The sequence below is a fragment of the Moschus berezovskii genome, chromosome 18 (assembly GCF_049115385.1).
Source record: "Moschus berezovskii isolate FMDL1 chromosome 18, NW_MosBer_1.0, whole genome shotgun sequence".
NCBI classification, from domain to species: domain Eukaryota; kingdom Metazoa; phylum Chordata; class Mammalia; order Artiodactyla; family Moschidae; genus Moschus; species Moschus berezovskii.
In genome coordinates this window covers 5926132-5947718 of record NC_142477.1, presented here as the reverse complement: position 1 = coordinate 5947718, position 21587 = coordinate 5926132, and the positions used below count along the sequence as shown (strand labels likewise).

Here is a 21587-nt window from a genome sequence, read left to right as displayed (position 1 = left end):
TAACAACCCCCTTTGGCTTGGTCATCTGTGGTATCGCCAGACCCCCCAACACCGTGCCAGGAAGCTGGACTGGTTACCCATTTGAAGTGTGAGAATTGGTTGAGATTAGTTCCACACCACTTCTTCATTATTATATCGTAACATGGGCTCGTGAACCAGTGTAAAGACAGTGGCACCCCCAACGGAACCTCAAGGGTGATGCCCGAGCAGCTCTCAGTGTGTGAAACTTCCAGGGTTAGGGTTCGACGGCACTGCACCTGTCCGTCTGCCACGCCCTAGTTCCCACCCCCAGCCGTGCATCTGGGACGGCGCCTGTGACCCAGCACGCAGACGCGACCGCTTCTCATCGGCAGTGTCGCCGTCCACCACAGGCAGACCGTGAGTTGATGGCCGTCCCCCAACAGGCCCTGCGGTTTGGCTGGCATGCCTCGTTCAGACGGTTTACCAGGAGTATCTCTGTGCCAATATTGTCAGGGGCATGCCTGTGCTGAGTCGCTTCCGTCGTGTCCAACTCTTCGCTACCCTGTGGACCGTAGCCCACCAGGCTCCTCTGTCCACAGAATTCTCCAGGCAAGAATCCTGGAGTGGGTAGCCATGGGCTTCTCCAGGGCATCTCCTTGATGCAGGGATCGAACCCGCGTTTCTCACCTTGCAGGTGGACTCTTTACCGCTGAGCCACCGAGGGGGCCCTGTTGTCAGGTGCAACTGGTCTTACTTCTGTGGACGTCCAAAAGGCAAAGGGCTGCCTGTGCTAAATCTTCATAAGTCTTCACGATTACTGTCCCCAAAGCTAGAGTGACTCACACTTCACCAGTTTCCCCAGACTCTGCAGCATAAGAACAGTATATTTGGTTTTATCCAGGTAAAACAAGTAATTGTTTCTATGAGCATCCCTCTGATACCAGTGGGAATGTACATCCTTTCATCTGTTTGACCATTCGACAATCTCTCTTGTGTGCACTGCATTAGGTTTTCAAATATTTTTCCCATTTTTATTCCGAAGTATTTGTATATTATCCATTTTAAGAGCTCTTTGCCTATTGAAAATACTGATTAATTCTTTGTTCCTTGTGTCTCAAATATATTTTATCCAATCTGTCATTTTAAAAAGTTTCTTTATTGTGTCTTTTACAATGTAGAGGTCACAAATTTTTCTGAAGCCAAATGTGTCAAATTTTTATTTTGTCTTTTAAAAACCTTCTTTGCTCCTGAGTTTTCCAAACACTCCTCCAATAGTCTTTGCAGTATTCTCATAGTTTTACTTGCTTTCCTTGCACGTTGATCCCCGTGCCGTCTTGGTGTTGGATACAGTGACGGGGGACAAGGCCAGTGGCCCCGTGACACAGACGGCCCACCGTCCCCTCTGAGTCTGGGCCCGCCTGCCTCTGCCTCCGTCTTCTGTTTCTACTGCAGCCTCTCCTTACTCCCTAGTAGACAGATTCCTCCCAAGCCTTTCTCATTTTTCAAATTTGTTGACAATTCTTGCACATTTGTTTTTCTGTGTAAACTTTCAGGTGATTTTGTCCAGTTCCAAGTCACCTGCATTTGGGGTTGGCGTGCTGAATACACCTTCACTCATGGGGCGGGGCTAGGCTCCTCCCAGCGTCACTGCCACAGGTGGGGACACAGAGTTGTCTCCCCTGGGGGTGGGGAAGAGGCCTGGAGTGCCTTCAGGAGGGGCGCCCTGCAGCCAGAGGGGGGCACTGGGGCTGTGGTCCTGGGGTCACTGTGTCCCCGTCCTGCATTCAGAGGGGCAGAGAGGGCCCACGGACCCCCAGGAGCGGGGAGCTTAGAGAAAGACAGCGCTTGGCAATGTCCCAAAGGCTGAGAGTTCCTGAGGTTCTTGCTTAGTTAACAGTTGGCCAGGAAATGCAGTTCACCGTGCAAGGACTGTTCTCTTTCAAACAACCCAGTAATTTTTCTTCCAGTTTTTCTTCCTTGGAAATCTGATTGGCAATACTAACATGTAAATCCACATCATTTTGAACTTCACTTCAAAATATCATTTAACCATGATCCTTTAAGTAAAATCTAAGAACATTTTCTACTTTTTCCTTTTCTGGTAAGAACGACAGAAACTTAACTGGAACCAGGATGGTAGACTTTTCCCTTAAAAATTTTCTTTTTTCAAATCAACGCGTGTTTATTATAGAAAATTTGGAAATACAAATTCCCAGTGTAAAAGCAGAAATGCACAGAGTTCCCCGCTCACTAATAACTATTGCTGGGACATGATTTGTATCTCTTACGTCTTTCTTTCCAGTACCTTTTCTGTGCGTATATATATAATGTTTTATTTTATAAAAGAGTGATCATATACGATTCCTTAGGAGCCTCTTGTTTTACCTCACGTACTGTGAGGTTCTTTCTGTTAAAAGAAAAGAACAAGACTTTTCTGGGCATGCTCACCCGCCTTGGGCAGGTGCCACATCTTTACAGGAACATTCGTTTTCATTTCCAATCCAGCCTGTGTTCCTCCTCCTGGAAAAGGAGCCGGCCCTATTTAATAAAAAGGTTAACGGGTAAAATGTGATACAAGGAAGTTACAATCCTCTAGATGAGATGGGAAGTAAATTACTGGTAGTCTTTTTTGTCGCAGGGAGTGTTTTCCGGGTAACGTAGTTTCTGGGCCCAGTTGAGCAAACTGGCACTGCTGACGACCATTCCCAGCCCCACTCCCGGGGCTGATCCTCTTAGAGCCAGTTAGAGCCAGTGGATCGAGTTCACAGAGATGAGAGGAAGTTTCTAAGCCTGTGACACCTGCCAAAGGAAGGGACACGCCCAGCACGCACCCACGCGTGTCGGGGCTCCGCAGGCGTGTTTCAGAGGAGAGCCTCTGTGCAGGACTTGACACAGTGTCCCTGGAGGCGGCGGCTGTCCATTTCTGAGAGTTTCTTCGGGACTACTTCCTCTGTTCTGAAATGTGAAGTGGGTGGGATGAGAATATGACGAGGATTGCGGTCTCACACACGAAGACACCAGCACGTATCTTCTCGTGGTTTCCTTGGAGCAGAAACCCGGCCAGATGAGCCTGGTCTCTGCTCTGCCCCCCCAGGGAGGACCCCCCGAGCACGCCGCCCCTCCTGCTTTGCTCCTCCTGTCAGCCGCGGCAGTCCAAGTCCTTCTCATGCTTGGAGCCTTCCCGGGTCCTCCGTTCCTCAAGGCTCAGACAACCACACGTGCATAATTCAACGTGACCCTCCTGTGTGCATTTTAGGTTCAGTGCGATGAATTCCCACAAAACAGGGCTGAAAACAGGAGGCCTCCATTCTCCATCCGTGTTGGAGGCTCCGGGGCTCAGCAGGGCTGCTCGCTTTCTGACTTTTCTGGGGCAGGGGGAGCCTGTGACCCATCCCAAGCTCCGAGGTCCTCAGGAAAATGGAAAATCATGACAGTGAGGCTTTCTGGGCCCCCAAGAACCCCCATTTGCTGACACGTGCTTCCTCTCTCCTCTGCGTCCCCACCAGCGTGAAGCCCACGCAACTCTTGCCAGAAGCCCTGGACCACCTCTCCAACCTCAACATCCGTGCCGACAGATGCTTGTTGCAGCAGGTGAGCCTGGTGTGTGGGGGGGTGGGGGGCAGAGGCAGGGGCGCGGCCGCCCCAGGACCTGCAGAGGACCGCACGGCATGGGAGGTGCTGGTCCGACGCGCTCACTTTAAATGTTTGCAGCTTTTTGGGGCCGTGCTACTTGAACGGGAATGATGGTGAGCATGTGACGGTGTTTGTAGCTCTGAGGCACAGGTGAAACAGGTGCAAACCATGTGCAGACCTGTCAGGCCAAGCGCGCCGTGTCCACACGGCCCCAGCCCGTCTGCTGCGGGTTCGCCCCCTCGTGGGCTCAGCAGCCTCCGGGCACCCAGTGCGAGGCTTTCCGAGGCCTCCCTGGGCAGCGGTGGGGACATGGTCCACCTGCGAGGATGCGCTGCTCCTGGGCCCTCACTGGGTCGACCTTCAGCGGCAGAGGCCAGTTGGTCCCTGCCGGTCCTCACGGGCCTGGGTGCGGCCGTCCGGAGACGCTGCAGCTGCCCAGGGGGCACCGTGTCTGAGGCCTGGGTCGGGTTAGGGTTGGACAACCATCGTATGGACGTGGTGGTCATCACAGAGCGAGGACCAAACAGTAACGAATCCCATTAATGATTTTAAAATATCCCCGCTTGGGAACGCAGACAAGATCCCCGTTCCCACAGGGGGCACCTTGAACGCTCACAGCTAACATCTTACCTCATGGTGAAAAGCTGAAAGCTTCCCCTTAAGACACACACCACTTTTACCTAAGATACTCGAGTCCCAACCCAGGTGAAGGGTGAGGGTTTGACTTCTTGAATGTAGGTCTGTGGTCACTTTTGAGACGCGTGTTTGTGTGGGTGAAGCAGGGTTCTGTGTCCATTCTCAGGTCCAGACGGGCACTCAGACAAACTGATTTCTCCCCATTTACTGCTTCTGGAAGAAATCGCATGTGATCTCCTGTTAAGATTTCCTGTGTAAGGTTTCCTTGGATACGGTACACAAAGTGCTACCTATTAAAGAGAAAAATGACCCATGTGTCCTTCCTGAGATGACTGCATATTATTACCGCTAGTCTCCTTTGTGTGTGAGACGACCTTGAGATGCACTCTGAAATTGCAAGTTCAGTCCCCACGAGGCATGTTAGGTCACTGGTTCACTTTTAAAGGGTCTTCCTTTGGGTAAACCCACTGATAAACGTTTGGACCCAGCCATCGCACTCCCAAGAAGGAAAACAGACACCAAGGCTTCCTGGGTCTGACCCTTTTTGCAGTTACCTGGGCAGGGGGCCCTGCGCAAACCTCCGAGTGTGTGGGTGATGATTAAAGGAGATGACCCACTGGCATAGCGCTCAGCACGTGGGAGCATCAGCTGTCTCCCACCATTAACTTAAAGCCCAGTCTTTGAAAAACAGACAAAGCTCTATGACAGAGATGTTCCCTGTAACTTTGCTTATAATAACAAAGATCTGAAATAACCTCAGTTCAGTTCAGTTGCTCAGTGGTATCCGATTCTTTGTGACCCCACGGACTGCAGCATGCCAGGCCTCCCTGTCCATCACCGTCTCCCGGAGTTTACCCAAATTCATGTCCATCAAGTCGGTGATGCCATCCAACCATCTCATCTTCTGTCGTTCCCTTCTCCTGCCTTCAATCTTTCCCAGCATCAGGGTCTTTTCCAATGGGTCAGTTCTTCACATCAGGTGGCTAAAGTATTGGAGTTTCAGCTTCAGCATCAATCCTTTCAAAGAATATTCAGGATCGATCTCCTTTAGGATGCACTTGTTGGATCTCCTTGCAGTCCAAGGAACTCTGAAGAGTCTTCTCCAACACCACAGGTCAAACTGAAGTTTTGAACAAACTTTTCACCCAAAGCGATCTATCGGTGGCAAATGGGCACCTGAAAAGATGCCCAGAATCAGGCGCCGAGGACGCACGGAGGCAGCACCACACACCTGCCCATAAGGTTCTAACCTACGGACACCAGGTGTGCGCCAGAGGCAGGGAGTCCAGGCCCGCGCCCTGGGAGGCAAGTGGGCGCCTCCGCGACCGGTCTGTCCCTCTCTCGCCCTGACCAAGGAGAAGCGAGCGCACGTGTAGGTGTGACGGTGTGTTTCTCTGCTGGGGCTGCAGAGGCCGAGCTGCCCAGACAGCTCACTTCCTTCTCCCATCCTGGAGGGCGCCGCCAGGGCTGGTGCTTCTGAGCCATCAGGGCCACGGTCTTTGTCCCGAGCTCGTCGTCCTACGAGGACATCGTGCCTCGCGCGCCGGGTCCCGCACGAGTGACCTGGCTCCACTGTTGATAGGCTCCGTGAGGCCCCGTTTCCAAAGACGGTCACAGGGCTTCAACCACGGAAGGGAGGGGACGCAGCTCAGCCCGAGCTCCAGGGTGGGGCCAGGCGCTGGCCTCCCTCTTCCGCCCTAGACCTGGGGGCCCCCAGGCGCCCTGACACGACAGCCAGGGTGGGGCTTGGCTGCTCCTAACCGGCTCCTCCTCCCCTCCTGCCCGCAGGGACTGAGTGCCGCCCGGGGCGCGTCCGCGGTGCGGTGAGTTGCCAGCCTTTCTACCCGACGGGGGCTGGGGGCTCGGCTCGGCGCAGGTCTCCTAGGAGAGCGAGCCATCTGGGGCGGAGCATCTGGGGCAGGAAACCCCTGCGCGGAGTTCACTCACTCACTCTGGCGCTCAGCTCTGCCCCAGCCTGGAAGTCATGACCCCTCGCGGTCACCCTGCTCACGGCCGCGCCTGAGCTGAAGGCCGCCGGGCATCACGCTCGTTTGACTTCTGTCTGCGGAAGTGTAGGCGGCCCTTCCGATGGTTCACAAACACGCACACGGGAGCGCACGCACGAGCGCGCACACACACGCACACGGGCACACACGCACGCACACGGGCACACACGCACGAGCGCGCACACACGCACGAGCGCGCACACACACACACACGCACAGGGCGCGCGCACACGCACACGGGCGCACACACTCTCCCCTCCAGCCCTCAGACACCCCAGCCCCAGCCCCCGCTCCCTCGTGCCGCCGCCCCACGCCCGGGTCCCCTATGCCTCTGCCTCTCGTGGTCCAGCAGAGTCAAGCGGAAGGAGTTCCTGCCTCCACTCTCCAGATGCTCCAGCCTGAGCTCCGTCAGCACCGTCACCCCCGAGAGCTCCCCGCCACCCCAGGTGAGCCCGCGGCCCCGGGGTCACAATTACGAATGTTTCAGAGATAGTGCTTTGGGGCTCTGTTCACAAGTCTTGCACCCGAAGACCTAAAGGAGAGTCTTGGCTACTTCCTGCCGAGTTTCAGGTTCTGATCTTGAGAGCTGGGTCCTTTCCTGCCTGTGGTGGTCGGTGTCTGTGGTGTGAGGCGGGGTCTGGCTCCCCACTTCCCAGGGGATTGCTGCTGTTTCCTGCTCCGTTCACCTTTAGGGTAATCAATCGGTAGAGAAGGATTTACTTCTGCTGCTCAGCTAACATACTGTTTCAATTCCTCCATGAGGGGCTGAGGAATAAATACAACTGACCTTTTGTATTTGATTGAGGTTTTGTGCGGCCGTTGGTTACCTGCTCCCTTCCTTTCCTACACGGTCTTTAGTCGTCTTCTTGGGGAGCCTGTTAGGCTACCGTCTATGCGGTCACACAGAGTCGGACACGACTGAAGTGACTTAGCAGCAGCAGCAGCAGCAGTCATCTTCGTAATGGTTACCTTGAGGATTACAATGAACATTCTAAATCTATAACAATAAAGTTTGAATAATGCTAATTCAGTTTTCAATAGTATTTTAATTCAGTTTTCAATAGCGTTCCAAGACTCTGTTCTCATACATTTCCATCTCTCCTCCTTTATGTGGTTAATGTCACAGATTATATATTTGTATACCGTGTGCCCATGAACAAAGATTTATAATTATTGTTTTATGCATCTATCTTTAAATCATATAGAAAAGGGGAAGAGTTACGAATCAAAGTACAATAATGCTGGCTTATAAATTAACGTATGTAGTTACCTTTACCTGCATTCTTTATTGCTTTTATGGCTTTGCTGTCTAGTGTCTTTTCATTTTAACCTGAAGAATTTGGAGAGACTAGTAAACTGTGTAAGTCTCTTTAGCATTTCTTGTCCATTGTAATAAAGTCCCTCAGCCCTTGTTTACCTGAAAATGTCTTAATTTCCGCATCATTCTTAAAAGATAGCTTTGGGGGTTTAGAATTCTCGGTTGGCAGTTTTTTCCCTTCATGACCTTATGTCACCCCGTGCCTTCTGGCTTCCGTGGAACCTGATGAGAAATTGCTGAGGGCCTCTCCTCTGTGACTAGCTCCGTCTCTCGTGCTGCTTTCACGTTTCTCTCTGGGTTCTAAGGGCTTGGCTGTACTATCTCTCACTGAGGCTTTTTGGCTTGTCTTGCTTGGAGTTAAGTTAAGCTTCTTGACTGTGCTGCTGCTGTTCGGTCGCTCAGTCGTGTCTGACTCTGTGACTCCATGAACTGCAGCGCGCCAGGCTTCCCTGTCCTTCATGTCTCCTGGAGCTTGCTCAACATGTCCACTGAGTCAGTGATGCCATCCAACCATCTCATCCTCTGTCGTCCCTTCTCCTGCTGCCTTCAGTCTTTCCCAGCATCAGGGTCTTTTCCAATGAATCAGTTCTTCGCATCAGGTGGCCAAAGGATTGGAGCTTCAGCATCAGACCTTCCAGTGAATATTCAGGATTGATTTCCTTTAGGATTGACTGGTTTGATCTCCTTGCAGTCCAAGGAACTCTCAAGAGACTTCTCCAACACCACAGATCAGAAGCATTAATTCTTTGTGCTCAGCCTTCTTTATGGTCCAACTCTCACATCCATACATGACTACTGGGAAAACCGTAACTTTGATTATATGGGACCTCGGTTGGCAAAGTAATGCCTCTGCTTTTTAATATGCTGTCTAGATTGGTCATAACTTTCCTTCAGAGGAGTAAGCATCTTTTAATTTCATGGCTGCAATCACCATCTGCAGTGATTTTGGAGCCCAAGAAAATAAAGTCTGACACTGTTTCCATTGTTTCCCCATTTATTTACCATGAAGTGATGGGACCAGATGCCATGATCTTAGTTTTCTGAATTCTGAGTTATAAGCTGGCTTTTTCACTCTTCTCTTTCACCTTCATCAAGAGGTTCTTTAGTTCCTCTTCACTTTCTGCCATTAGGGTGGTGTCCTCTGCATATCTGAGGTGATTGATATTTCTCCCAGCAATCTTGATTCCATTGTGCTTCATCCAGCCCAGTATTTTGCATGATGTACTCTGCATATAAGTTAAATAAGCAGGGTGACAATATACAGCCTTGACATACTCCTCTCCCGATTTGGAACCAGTCTGTTGTTCCATGTCCAGTTCTAACTGTTGCTTCTTGACCTGCATACAGGTTTCTCAAGAGGCAGGTAAGGTGGTCAGGTATTTCCATCTCTTAAAGAATTTTCCACCGTTTCCTGTGATCCACACAGTCAAAGGCTTTGGCATAGTCAATGAAGCAGAAGTAGATTTTTCCCTGGAATTCTCTTGCTTTTTCTATGATCCAACAGATGTTGGCAGTTTGATCTGGTTCCTCTTCCTTTTCTAAATCCAGCTTGAACATCTGGATGTTCTTGGTTCACATACTGTTGAAGCCTGGCTTGGAGAATTTTGAGCATGACTTTGCTAGTATATGAAATGTGTGCAATTGTGCAGTAGTTGGAACATTCTTTGGCATTGCTTTTCTTTGGGATTGGAATGAGAGCTGACCTTTTCCAGTGCAGTGGCCACTGCTGAGTTTTCCAAATTTGCTGGCATATAGAGTGCAGCACTTTCACAGCATCATCTTTCAGGATCTGAAATAGCTCAGCTGGAATTCCATCACCTCCACTAGCTTTGTTCGCAGTGATGCTTCCTAAGGCCCACTTGACATTGCAGTCCAAGATGTCTGGCTCTAAGTGAGTGATCACACCATCATGGTTATCTGGGTCATGAAGATCTTTTTTGTACAGTTCTTCTGTGTATTCTTGCCGCCTCTTCTTAATCTCTTCTGCTTCTGTTAGGTTCATACAGTTTCTTTCCTTTATTGTGTCCATCTTTGCATGAAATGTTCCCTTGGTATCTCTGATTTTCTTGAAGAGAACTCTAGTCTTTCCCATCCTATTGTTTTTCTCTATTTCTTTGCATTGTTAACTTAAGAAGGTTTTCTTATCTCTCCTTGCTATTCTTTGGAACTCTGCATTCAGATAGGTATCTTTCTGTTTCTCCTTTACCTTTTGCTTCTCTTCTTTTCTCAGCTATTTTAAGGCCTCCTCAGACAACCATTTTGCCTTTTTTCATTTCTTTGTCTTGGGGATGGTTTTGATCACCACTTCCTGTACAATTTACGATCCTCCATCTATAGTTCTTCAGGGACTCTATCAGATCTAATCCTTTGAATTTATTTGTCACTTCCACTGTATAATCGTAAGGGATTTGATTTAGGTCAGACCTGAATGGTCTAGTGGTTTTCTCTATTTTCTTCAATTTAAGTCTGAATCTGGCAATAAGGAGTGCATGATCTGAGCCACAGTCAGCTCCCAGTATTGTTTTTTTGGACTGTATAGAGCTTCTCCATCTTCAGCTGCCAAGAATATAATCGACCTGATTTCGGCGTTGACCGTCTGGTGACGTCCGTGTGCAGAGTCGCCCCTGTGTCACTGAGAGAGGGTGTCTGCTGTGACCAGTGCGCTCGCTTGGCGGAACTCTGTTAGCCTCTGCCTGCGTCATTCCGTGCTCCAAGGCCAAACTTTCTTGTGACTCCAGGGATCTCTTTACTTCCTACTTCTGCATTCCAGTCCCCTGTGATGAAAAGGACATCTTTTTTGGGTGTTAGTTCTAGAAGGTCTCGAAGGGTTTCCCTGATAGCTCAATTGGTAAAGAATCCGCTTACAATGCAGGAGACCCCAGTTCGATTCCTGGGTTGGGAAGATCCCCTGGAGAAGGAATAGGCTACCCACGCCAGTATTCTTGGGCTTCCCTTGTGGCTCAGCTGGTAAAGAATCTCCCTGCAATGTGGGTGACCTGGGTTCTATCCCTGGGTTGGGAAGATCCCCTGGAGAAGGGAAAGGCTACCCACTCCGGTATTCTGGCCTGGAGAATTCCGTGGACTGTATAGTCTGTGGGGTCACAGAGAGTCAGACACGACTGAGTGACTTTCACTTTCTAGAAGGTCTTGTAGGTCTTCATCAGTTCAGTTCAGTTCAGTCGCTCAGTCGTGTCCGACTCTCCGCGACCCCATGAATCACAGCACGCCAGGCCTCCCTGTCCATCACCAACTCCCGGAGTTCACTCAAACTCATGTCCACAGAATCGGTGATGCCATCCAGCCATCTCATTCTCCGTCGTCCCCTTCTCCTCCCGCCCCCAACCTTTCCCAGCATCAGAGTCTTTTCCAGTGAGTCAACTCGTCTCATGAGGTGGCCAAAGTATTGGAGTTTCAGCTTTAGCATCAGTCCCTCCAATGAACATCCAGGATTGATCTCCTTTAGAATGGACTGGTTGGATCTCCTTGCAGTATAAGGGACTCTCAAGAGTCTTCTCCAACACCACAGTTCAAAAGCATCGATTCTTCGGCGATCAGCTTTCTTCACAGTCCAACTCTCACATCCATACATGACCACGGGAAAAACCATTGCCTTGACTAGACGGACCTTGGTCATTCAATTTCTACTTCTTTGATATTACTGGTTGGGGCATAGACTTGGATTACTATGATATTGAATGGTTTGCCTTGGAAACAAAGAGATCATTCTGTCATTTTTGAGACTGCACCCAAGTACTGCATTTTGGACTCTTGTTGACTATGACGGCCACTCCACTTCATCTAAGGGATTCTTACCCACAGTTGTAGATATAGCGGTCATCTGAATTAAATTTACCTATTCTAGTCCATTTTAGTTCACTGATTGCTAAAATGTCGATGTTCACCCTTGCCATCTCCTGTTTGACCGCTTCCAATTTACCGTGATTCATGGACCTGACATTCCAGGTTCCTACGCAGTCCTGCTCCTACAGCACCGGGCTTCACTCCCACCACCAGTCACACCGACAGCTGCACGCTGCGGAGTTTCACTCTGGCTCTGTCTCTACATTCTTTCTGGAGTCACTTCTCCCCTCTTCTCCAGCAGCATATCGGGCACCTACCAACCTGGGGCGCTCATCTTTCAGTGTCCTATCTTTTTGCCTTTTCATCCTGTTCATGGAGTGTAGATTGGATGTGTAGATTCATGTTTTTATAGGCTTTGGGGAGTTTTCATTATTTCTTCAGATATTTTTCTGCTATGTTTCTCTCTCCTCCTGGGAGTCCTACAAGGCACATCTTGATACCTCTGATGGAGACCCACAGGCCCACCAGGCTCCGTCCACTTCCTTTCATGGTTTTTTCTTTACAGTTCAGACTGGATATTAATAATTTCAGTTTAGTCAAGTTTTTCTTTATCCGTTTTTCACTGCTCAAATCTGTTGAGCTCCTCTAGTGAATTTTTTTATTTCAATTTTTACACTTTTTAGCTCTAGAATTTTAGTCTCTGCTCACAATTCCTACTTCTTTGTTGGTATTCCGACCTGTCCCTACACCATTATCCTGGTCTCCTTGATGTCCTTCGTCCTTGATGTCCCCTGACCCACTGAGTGTTTCTGAAACAGCTGATTTCATGTCCTTGACTATTAACTTGAAAGTCCGGACTTCCTGTTTCTTTGTAGTATTACCATGTGATAACGATGGAAGTCAGATTTGTCCCTTGGGGATTATAGATTTTTGCCCATTGAAGGCTGAATTTTGCAAAGAGTGTATTTCTTGTCTTGAAAAATTTCTTCCATTGCCTGTTTTGGTCAGCCAGTGGACTGGGGAAGACATCCTTGACTGTCTGGCTGCAAGCAGGAGGGGGAAGGTCCTGTCTCTTTAAGTCTTCCACTGGGTGGCACGCAGGAGGCTGCTGCTGCCAAGGGGGCCAGAACCAGGACAGCAGCTGTGCCCATCCCTCAGGGCAGGGCCAGGCCAACCAGAGCGCACACTCCACGCCTGTGATGCGCCAGGCGCCAGCGCTGCAGAGTGGTGAGTGGGGGCAGCCCTCCCTGAGCTGCAGCCAGACCCCATGGACTGTCACCCGCCAGGCTCCTCTGTCCATGGGGTTTTCTAGGCGAGAATCCTGGAGCGGGTTGCCATTTCCTCCTCCAGGGGATCTTCCTGGTCCAGGGATTGAGCCTGTATTTCTTACCTCCCCTGCACTGGCAGGCAGTTCCTTACCACCAGTGCCCCCTGGAAGCCCCGCAGTGGAGGGCCAGCTTCTGAAGGTTCCGACAGCTCCCCTCTCCTTTTGGCAGACCCCCGTGTGCTTGATGCACAGCCCCCACCCCAGCCAGCCCCCAGGCTCTGCTCCTCACCGTCCAGCGCGTCGCCCGCCCGCTGCGCTGGGGCCTCCTCTTCACTCCGGAGCAGCGCTTTGCTCCTGACTCCCAGCGGCACTGGTGCTTGGCGACACCTCGGCCCCCCTCCACTCCCGGGCACCACGCCCTTGGGTGTGTGTGCGCTCACACTGCCCTCTGTCCACTGAGGTCACCGCTTTCGTGCGGGGCAGGCACCCACTGTTGCTGTGGATTCGGGAGGTTTTGCAGCAGCAACCCGCTGCCCGCCTGGCCGCTCAGCCTGCTGCAGCCCCAGCAAGCTACCCATCGGGACCCCCACTCCCACGGCCGCCCCCGCCTCCCTCGCGGTGGAGTCCATGAGGGCCTCTCCCGCCGTGCACAGCAGCCGCCTCTGACCTCCTCTGGACCTTTGCTTTCTCCTCTGTGGGGCGTCGGTGCTTCTGGCCCAGCGAGGATTCCCTCCTTGTTTCCCCTGAAGTTGTATCTTCACGCACTCATGTTATCTATCAATATTTGTACCTTGATAATTTTAAAGTCCTGGACCAGGGAAGGGACGAGAGCATTTACAGATGTGCTGTTTGGACTGAGAAGTCTCCCAGCGACAGATCTGCTTCAAAGTCTGTCCAGACTCTCAGAGACGTTTTGCATAGGCCCAGTCTCTGGGACCCGCGCACGCACCACTGAAAGCTGGGATGAGCACACCCCTTACCCTTCAGTGAGTCTGGTGAGAACTGCGGTCACCTCTTCGACCTGCCAGCCGGCAGACACAGGACAATACTGCAGTCAGTCTGCAGGGCCAGGGCAGAGGACACACGCCTGTGTTCAGATGGGGGTGAAATGCTCAGGCTTCTTGGTAGGCAGAACCCCGCACTGGGAGCAGCCAGCCTTTCTTGTGCTGGGAATCACGGGGGTCTCCCTGGCTTCCTGAGACCCTCACACTCATCAGACAAAGCACACCTGTGTCCGTCCTGACGCACAGGCCGGAGAAGGGTCAGCCTCTTGGTGAGGCTGCTGGGTTCCAGACCCAGGTCGAGGGGAAGGTTCTGAAGCTCCCGGTGACCGCCACAGCTCACGGGGGGTGGGGGGCAGACCTGTCTGTCTCTGAAGCGTCCCCTCCAAAGTGTCACCTGTTTTGTTCTCTTCGGCAGTATGACAAGCCCTGTATCATGGAGTCCCTGTGGTTTCTGTCTCTGTAGAATACACTGGATCAGAGGGAAAGAAAGCAACTTCAAGCAGGAGACGCGGCTGAAAACCACGGCTTCGCCTCAGGTGAGACCCTCTGCAGTCCGGCTCGTCGAGGTCTACCTAAATTTGATTGTCTAGAACGTCCAATATTCTCAAAAGGAGAGAAATCGCCAGAAAGCCAGGGTTGGGACCCTTGTGTTTGTGATGCAGACAAGGGGGAGCCTTCCAGGGGGTCCGCAGACAGCCCCCGCCCCCACTGCATGCCAGACAGCAGTGGGCTCCAGGGGTGAAGCTGGACACGGGTCTAAGCAGCAGCAGCAAACGTCTGCCTGGGCTGAGGGTCACTCTGGTGTCCTCTCCTGTGGCCCCACCAGAGCTGAGGAGCCCAGGAGTGATGGCAGCTGAGCTCTCGGCGGCCGCAGGGCAGGGTCCCGCAGACACCTGGGCTCAGCCCCGCCACGTCCCACCTGTAAGGGCCTCCAGAGCTTTACACAGACCTCTTCATTCGCGAGTCTTCATCCTTTCAGAGTTTAAACAACATCCACCACTCAGCTTTTCAACAGTGAATGTTCACAATACTAATTTCTCACGAGCGTGCGTCCCTGAGGAGTACGGGACACCTGAGCTGTTAACTCTTCAAAATGCCTGACGCGGGGCTCAGCACCTCCGACCCCTGGGAGGGAGCTGGCGGCTGGAAGGGCTAGTTTGATGTCTCCGTGGTTCCACGTAAGGTGGTTTTGGAGGATCACAAAGTACAAACATGAGTCAGTGAAACTGGCAGAGAAGGGAGGCTGTTCTGTGAGCCTGAGCGCGCGTCCTGACTCTGAGGACGGAGGGCGCGTGGTGGGCGCAGGGCGCGCCCCACGCACGGGGAGGGCCTCCTGTGGGCGGTGAGCCAGCAAGGAGGTTAGGGAGTCTCTGGCGGACACTGAGGCAGAGAGACGCCCGGGGCACCAGCCCCGCTGAGGTTAACCTTCCCAGACATGCAGGAGGCAGGAACAGAGGGCCAAGTCCAGGGCTGACTTGACTTCATGGGTTAAGTTGTCCCATGAAACCAGGACCCCCAGGTGCAGAGGTGAACAAGAGGCCCAGCGCTCCACCCCTAGCCCCAACCCTCGGGGAGAGTTCAGTTCAGTTCAGTCGCTCAGTCGTGTCCGACTCTCCGCGACCCCATGAACCACAGCACGCCAGGCTTCCCTGTCCATCACCAACTCCCGGAGTACACTCAAACTCATGTCCACAGAGTCAGTGATGCCATCCAGCCATCTCATTCTCCGTCGTCCCCTTCTCCTCCCGCCCCCAAACTTTCCCAGCATCAGAGTCTTTTCCAGTGAGTCAACTCGTCTCATGAGGTGGCCAAAGTATTGCAGTTTCAGCTTTAGCATCAGTCCCTCCAATGAACATCCAGGATTGATCTCCTCTAGAATGGACTGGTTGGATCTCCTTGCAGTATAAGGGACTCTCAAGAGTCTTCTCCAACACCACAGTTCAAAAGCATCGATTCTTCGGCGATCAGCTTTCTTCACAGTCCAGCTTTCACATCCATACATGACCACGGGAAAAACCATTGCCTTGACTAGATGGACCTTGGTTGGCACAGTAATGTCTCTGCTTTTTAATATACTATCAAGGTTGGTCATAACTTTCCTTCCAAGGAGCAAGCGTCTTTTAATTTCATGGCTGCAGTCAGCATCTGCAGTGATTTTGCAGCCCAAAAAAATAAAGTCTGACACTGTCTCCACTGTTTTTCCATCTATTTCCCATGAAGTGATGGGACCAGATGCCATGATCTTTGTTTTCTGAATGTTGAACTTCAAGCCAACCTTTTCACTCTCCTCTTTCACTTTCATCAAGAGGCTTTTGAGTTCCTCTTCACTTTCTGCCATAAGGGTGGTGTCATCTGCATATCTGAGGTTATTGATATTTCTCCCAGCAATCTTGATTCCAGCTTGTGCTTCTTCCAGCCCAGCGTTCCTCATGATGTACTCTGCATATAAGTTAAATAAGCAAGGTGACAATATACAACCTTGACGTACACCTTTTCCTATTTGGAACCAGTCTGTTGTTCCATGTCCAGTTCTAACTGTTGCTTCCTGACCTGCATACAGGCTTCTCAAGAGGCAGGTCAGGTGGTCTGGGATTCCCATCTCTTTCAGAATGTTCCACAGTTTATTGTGATCGACACAGTCAAAGGCTTTGGCATTGTCAATGAAGCAGAAATAGATGTTTTTCTGAAATTCTCTTGCTTTCTCCATGATCCAGCGGATGTTGGCAATTTGATCTCTGGTGCCTCTGCCTTTTCTAAAACCTGCTTGAACATCTGGGAGTTCACGGTTTACATACTGCTGAAGCCTGGCTTGGAGAATTTTGAGCATGACTTTACTAGCGTGTGAGATGAGTGCAACTGTGCGGTAGTTTGAGCATTCTTTGGCATTGCCTTTCTTTGGGATTGGAATGAAGACTGACCTCTTCCAGTCCTGTGGCCAGCGCTGAGTTTTCCAAATCTGCTGGCATATTGAGTGCAGCACTTTCACAGCATCATCTTTCAAGACTTGAAATAGCTCAACTGGAATTCCATCACCTCCACTAGCTTTGTTCGTCGTGATGCTTTCTAAGGCCCACTTGACTTCACATTCCAAGATGTCTGGCTCTAGGTCAGTGATCACGTTATTGTGACTATCTTGGTCGTGAAGATCTTTTTTGTACAGTTCTTCTGTGTATTCCTGCCACCTCTTCTTAATATCTTCTGCTTCTGTTAGGTCCATACCATTTCTGTCCTTTATCGAGCCCATCTTTGCATGAAATGTTCCCTTGGAATCTCTAACTTTCTTGAAGAGGTCTCTTGTTTTTCCTATTCTGTTGTTTTCCTCTATTTCTTTGCATTGATCAAAATCACTGTTGACTCCTGGACCCCTGGCCTACCCTGACTTTGTGAAAGGGGGTGACCCTGAGCCCCCAGCTGAGACCTGACAGACGGTTAGGGTCACCCCCAGTGCCAGGCAGGGGCCCTCTGAGACTTGCCCCTCATCATGCAATGCTGCTTCCCTGAGGACGACACGGACAGAACACAGAAAACCAGCGACTCCTTGACCGAGTGACTGACTCCCCACGGAGACAAAGCAAAACCACAGGAGAAACAGCCCCAAGGGCCTCGGGACTCAGCAGGGGAAATCACCAAATAACTACGAGGGTTTACTTTGCTTAGAGAAATAAAAGACAAAGTTCAGAATATCTGAAGAGAACAGAAAACTGTTAATTACCAAACACATCTGAGGGGCTTCCCTGGCAGCTCAGTGGTAAAGAACCCAACTGCCAATGCAGGAGGCCCAGGTTCAATCCCTAGATCAGAAAGATGCCCTGGAGAAGGAAATGGCAACCTGCTCCAGTACCCTTGCCTGGAAAATCCCATGGACAGAGCAGCCTGGTGGGCTACCATCCATGGAGTCGCAAAAAGTAGGACGCGACTGAGTTATGAGCAAAACACATTTGAGAAAGAATGAAACAGAGCTTACAGAAGTGCAAAGGGGCAGGAAAGCGGCACACAGGGCTGAGCCTGGGCTTTGCAGCCAACGGCAGTCCCTGCTGTCTGGGGGCCTGCGTGCAGGGCCCTGTGCGGCGTCCAGGCTCCACTCCCATCCCTGCCCCGAGGTGCTCACAAGGAAGTCTCCTTTCTCTGCAGGAGCCCAGGGACCCGAACCAGCCGAGGCCCGCGTCCAGGGGTCCTTTTCTACCGGGATCCCAGCTGCGGAGTCTGTCCTGGGAACCCTCCAGCTCCCGTCCCCGCTGCAGGGCCATGACTAGGACACGTGGCCCCAGAAGCACCAGGACACTGTCCCCAGCCGCCAGGAGCCCTGGACTGTGGAGTCCACAGTCATCAACATCCCCGGAGGCCTGGACAGCGCACTGGACGTCCATCAGGTGCCTCACACGCTGGTGGAGATGCCGTCCATCCAGGCGCCCGAGAGCCTGCCTGCCATCAAGAAACAGTGTGAGGAGGAGGGGACCCTGGTCATCAGAGAGGTGGGGGCCTCAGCCCCACCTCCGTCACCATGATCACGATGCCGGAGGACCCGGAGCTTGGGGACAGGGCTCCTCAGCTGATGTAGAGCCAGGACGCATCCCCCAGGCCCCCAGGACGCCCCTCCTTCTGGCTGGCATTGCCCACGCTGCCCAGCCTGGCTTCCACCTCGAGGAGGAGCCCCGTCCCCCGGCATCAAGAGGGAACAGAGCTGAAGCCCGCTGCTTCTGGTCACGCGGGAATAGTCTCATGAGCTCGCATCTCCCTCACTCCAGAAGCCATATCCTAAAGACCCACCGAGTTTTCTAAACATGTCTATATGTTATTCCGGAAAGAAGGCAGATTCAAGACAGGCTGAGTGCCATGTTTTTACTTTTGTTGATTATTAATGTTTTTAACTGTATGAATTTAAGTAGCTTTTAAAGAAAATTCTTTGGAACTCTTTAGTAAGTTATATAGAAAATAATAAAAGTTAATTCTAATGGCAATGAGCTTGAAATCAGTCTGGTAGATGGCTTTTGGGCAGCAGCTTCCTTGGAGGGCTGGCAACCGACCCTGGCCCTCCCCTACACTGGCGCTGGGTTCTGCAGCCCGGTGGGAACCAGGCCTGAACTGGGCCTCCAGAACAGGCTCCCAAGCCCGTCTCTGGAGGGAGACCCCTGAAATGAGGTGTGACCCTCCAGGCCTCTCTGGCTGAAACGAGAGGAAGAAAGTGAGCTTGAAGATAAGTGGTGAGCACCCAGAAGGGTGGGCTTTTCTGAAACCAGGCCTGGGATCAAAAGCAGGCTTGGGTGCAAGATCCCAAGACAAAGTCAGGGACCGAGGTGGAGACAGACTGCAGGAAGGTCGCCAGGCCGGGGACGCCGGGCCTCTGAGCGCTCTCGAGCCCACAGTCTCGGGTCAGTCCCAACAAGCTCACAGTCAGAGGTCAAAAGGAAGCACCGTCGGGAGTAGAAGCCAACAAGCAGCAAAGGTGGATTCAGGCCCCGGGACGCGAGCCTGGAGCCAGAAACACAGAGTATTCAGTAGGCTGCATAAAGCACGTGAACACACGAGAGCCACAAAACATAAGCAGTACGTGGATTTTCTGCATGATCAGAGGACGCGTAAAAGAAGTCGAATTTTCAGAAATAAATACACTTGTTAAAGTAAGTGAAACAATAAACACAGTTGAAGACTTATTAGGCTGGAAGATAATCTGAAGAAATTACCCAGCAGGGAGAACGAGATGGACAGAGGAGGCAAGGTCGGCAGAGGTGAAGGGCAGAAGGGGATCGCATGTGTCCAGCTTGAGCCCAGGAAGACAGGCGTGCAGGGAGGCCAGCGTTACAAGGGGCGACAGGGTCCCCCGAACTGACACAGGAAGTGAAGGTACAGAACAGGGGGCACCGAGCACAGCAAGCTGCGTAAACAGACCCCACCCAGAGGTCCTGTGGGGAAGGGCAGCGGGCTCACACCGGGGGCGACACCACAGAGGACGGCAGAGTGGTCAGCGTGGAAGCACGGACCCAACAACGCCGGCCTAGGGGGAGCACGTCGGAGGCGCCGCCCCGCAGGCCTGGCACAAGCAGAGGTGAGGAGGGACGGGGGGGCAGCGGGGCCCCAGACCCAAGGGGAAGCCCCCGGCCGCCTTGATGAGTTGAAGCCAGGCTAGATTTTCTAAGAAACAGAGTAAATAATAGGTCCCAGGTCCTGAAAATCTTATTACAATAAAAATTATGGAATCATCTTAAACCATGAGAAATTTATATGGCTTTCTTAATAAGACTGTATGCCCAGGTTTGTGACTGCAAGGGTAAACCTAAGCCGGAAACAGGTCTCCAAGGTGAGCGCCTAGCACACGCTGCTGGTGGACGTCAGCCCTGCCCCGAACCTGCCGTGTGTCCTGGGTCAGCAACTCAACCTCCCTGAATCCCGGGGGCACTGCCTTAAAATCCAGACGGCGATCAGGCCATTCACACCCAGGACCCCTGGGAGGTGCCCGGGGCTGGTCCAGTGTTCTGCTGCCGCCATCGTGAGATTCTTCACGATCTGGAGCAAATGTTTGGCCCCTGACGGGCTCTGGACGTCCACCCCAGGAGGCCTGTGCAGGGGGACAGGGCCCCCATGAGCACAGAGCGGGCGCTGGGCGTCCCCAGTCGCCACACCGAGCACGTTCACCATTGAGGACGCCATCCTGAGGACGTTCCTCCAAGGAGCTGGCTGTCCCCCCTCCCACACGCCTCCCAGAGGGGAGGGCCCTGCCCACAGAGGGGCTGCCCCGCAGTGCCCGGCCAGGGCTCCGCACTGAGGGCGCCCCCTGCCCGTGGAGGGGCTGCCCCGCAGTGCCCGGCCAGGGCTCCGCGCTGAGGTCTCCCCCTGCCCGTGGAGGGGCTGCCCCGCAGTGCCCGGCCAGGGCTCCGCGCTGAGGGCGCCCCACTCCCTGGGCTGCACAGAGCTCCTCGGGTCTCGTCTGTGATGAAGGGCAACTCTGCCTGAGCTGAGCAGCCCCACCAGGAGCCCCAGAGCTCTGCCCCCGCCCCCGGCGAGAAGACAGGCCCCCACTGCCGCTTGAGTGGGGTCTGGACACGGCCTGCGGCCCACGAGCAGCTTCCCACCTGGGGAAGCCTGTGTGGTCCAAGATGGAGCCACCCAGGCCTCCAAGCGTGTGGACAAGGACGCATTTCAACCGAGATTTCCTTTGGGATTTAAACTAAGGACCACGTTTGTGCCCAGCACGTGTTTGGTGCAGCCCTGGAGCCTGACGCCTTCCTGCCCACACCCATCCATCGCGGTGGTCCTCGGGGAGGGGGCCCAGGGTCTGGAGCCGAGTTGGCACAGTCGAGACATGGGACGCGGAGCCTGCCCAGGACGCCAGGCCGGGGCCGCTGGGAAGCGGAGACGGCGCCCAGTGAGCCCAGCACCCACCCCAGGCGGACGGCACAGACGGTGGTCTCTGCAGGCGTACTTAGGGGCTCGACAGGAGGGCAGCCCAGACGACCCGCTGGGCCCTAAATCCACGCGTGTCCTGGTGCAAAACACCGGGGGAGAAAGACATGGGGAGGAGCTCACGTGAGGATGGAGACCCGGGTCGGGCGATGCAGCTTGGGGCCCAGATGCCGGAGGACATAGGAAGGGCCCCAGAGCCATTGCAGGCAGCATGGCTACTGACACCCTGGCTGTGGACTGTGTGGACTCCTGCTGTTTAAGCCACCAGCACGTGGTCCTCTGCCCTGTGGCCCTGAGAAACCAGCACAGTGTCCCGCAAGGGCAGACGGTCCCATCCGTGGGCCTCCACATGGCCACGGGGCAGACCTGCTCCTGCCCACTCAGGCTGGGCTGCAATGACTGTAGGGCAGACGGGGATCATCCAGGTCTTGTCAGAGGACCAAGGGCCAGGGGGCAGTCATCGCCCACAAAGGATCAGTCCGGCAGCCACAGATGGAAGAAGGGTCCCCTGATCCCAAACCAGGACATAAACTGCCTCCCCTCGAGAAGAAAATGCTCCTAGC

General features: G+C 52.8%; 1 protein-coding gene across 1 annotated transcript in view; it reads left to right on the top strand.

Moving 5' to 3' along the window:
- Window positions 1-17895, top strand: part of LOC129553123 (uncharacterized) — a 42697-nt gene extending 24802 nt beyond the window's left edge. The window contains exons 12-19 of the mRNA XM_088845558.1: window positions 234-378; window positions 3468-3552; window positions 3771-4000; window positions 5640-5788; window positions 6019-6048; window positions 6261-6682; window positions 14090-14162; window positions 17758-17895. Coding sequence (XP_088701684.1) covers window positions 234-378; window positions 3468-3552; window positions 3771-4000; window positions 5640-5788; window positions 6019-6048; window positions 6261-6682; window positions 14090-14162; window positions 17758-17879 — 1256 coding nt within the window. The 3' untranslated portion in view covers window positions 17880-17895. The remainder of the gene's footprint in view (window positions 1-233; window positions 379-3467; window positions 3553-3770; window positions 4001-5639; window positions 5789-6018; window positions 6049-6260; window positions 6683-14089; window positions 14163-17757) is intronic.
- Window positions 17896-21587: the final 3692 nt, after the last annotated feature.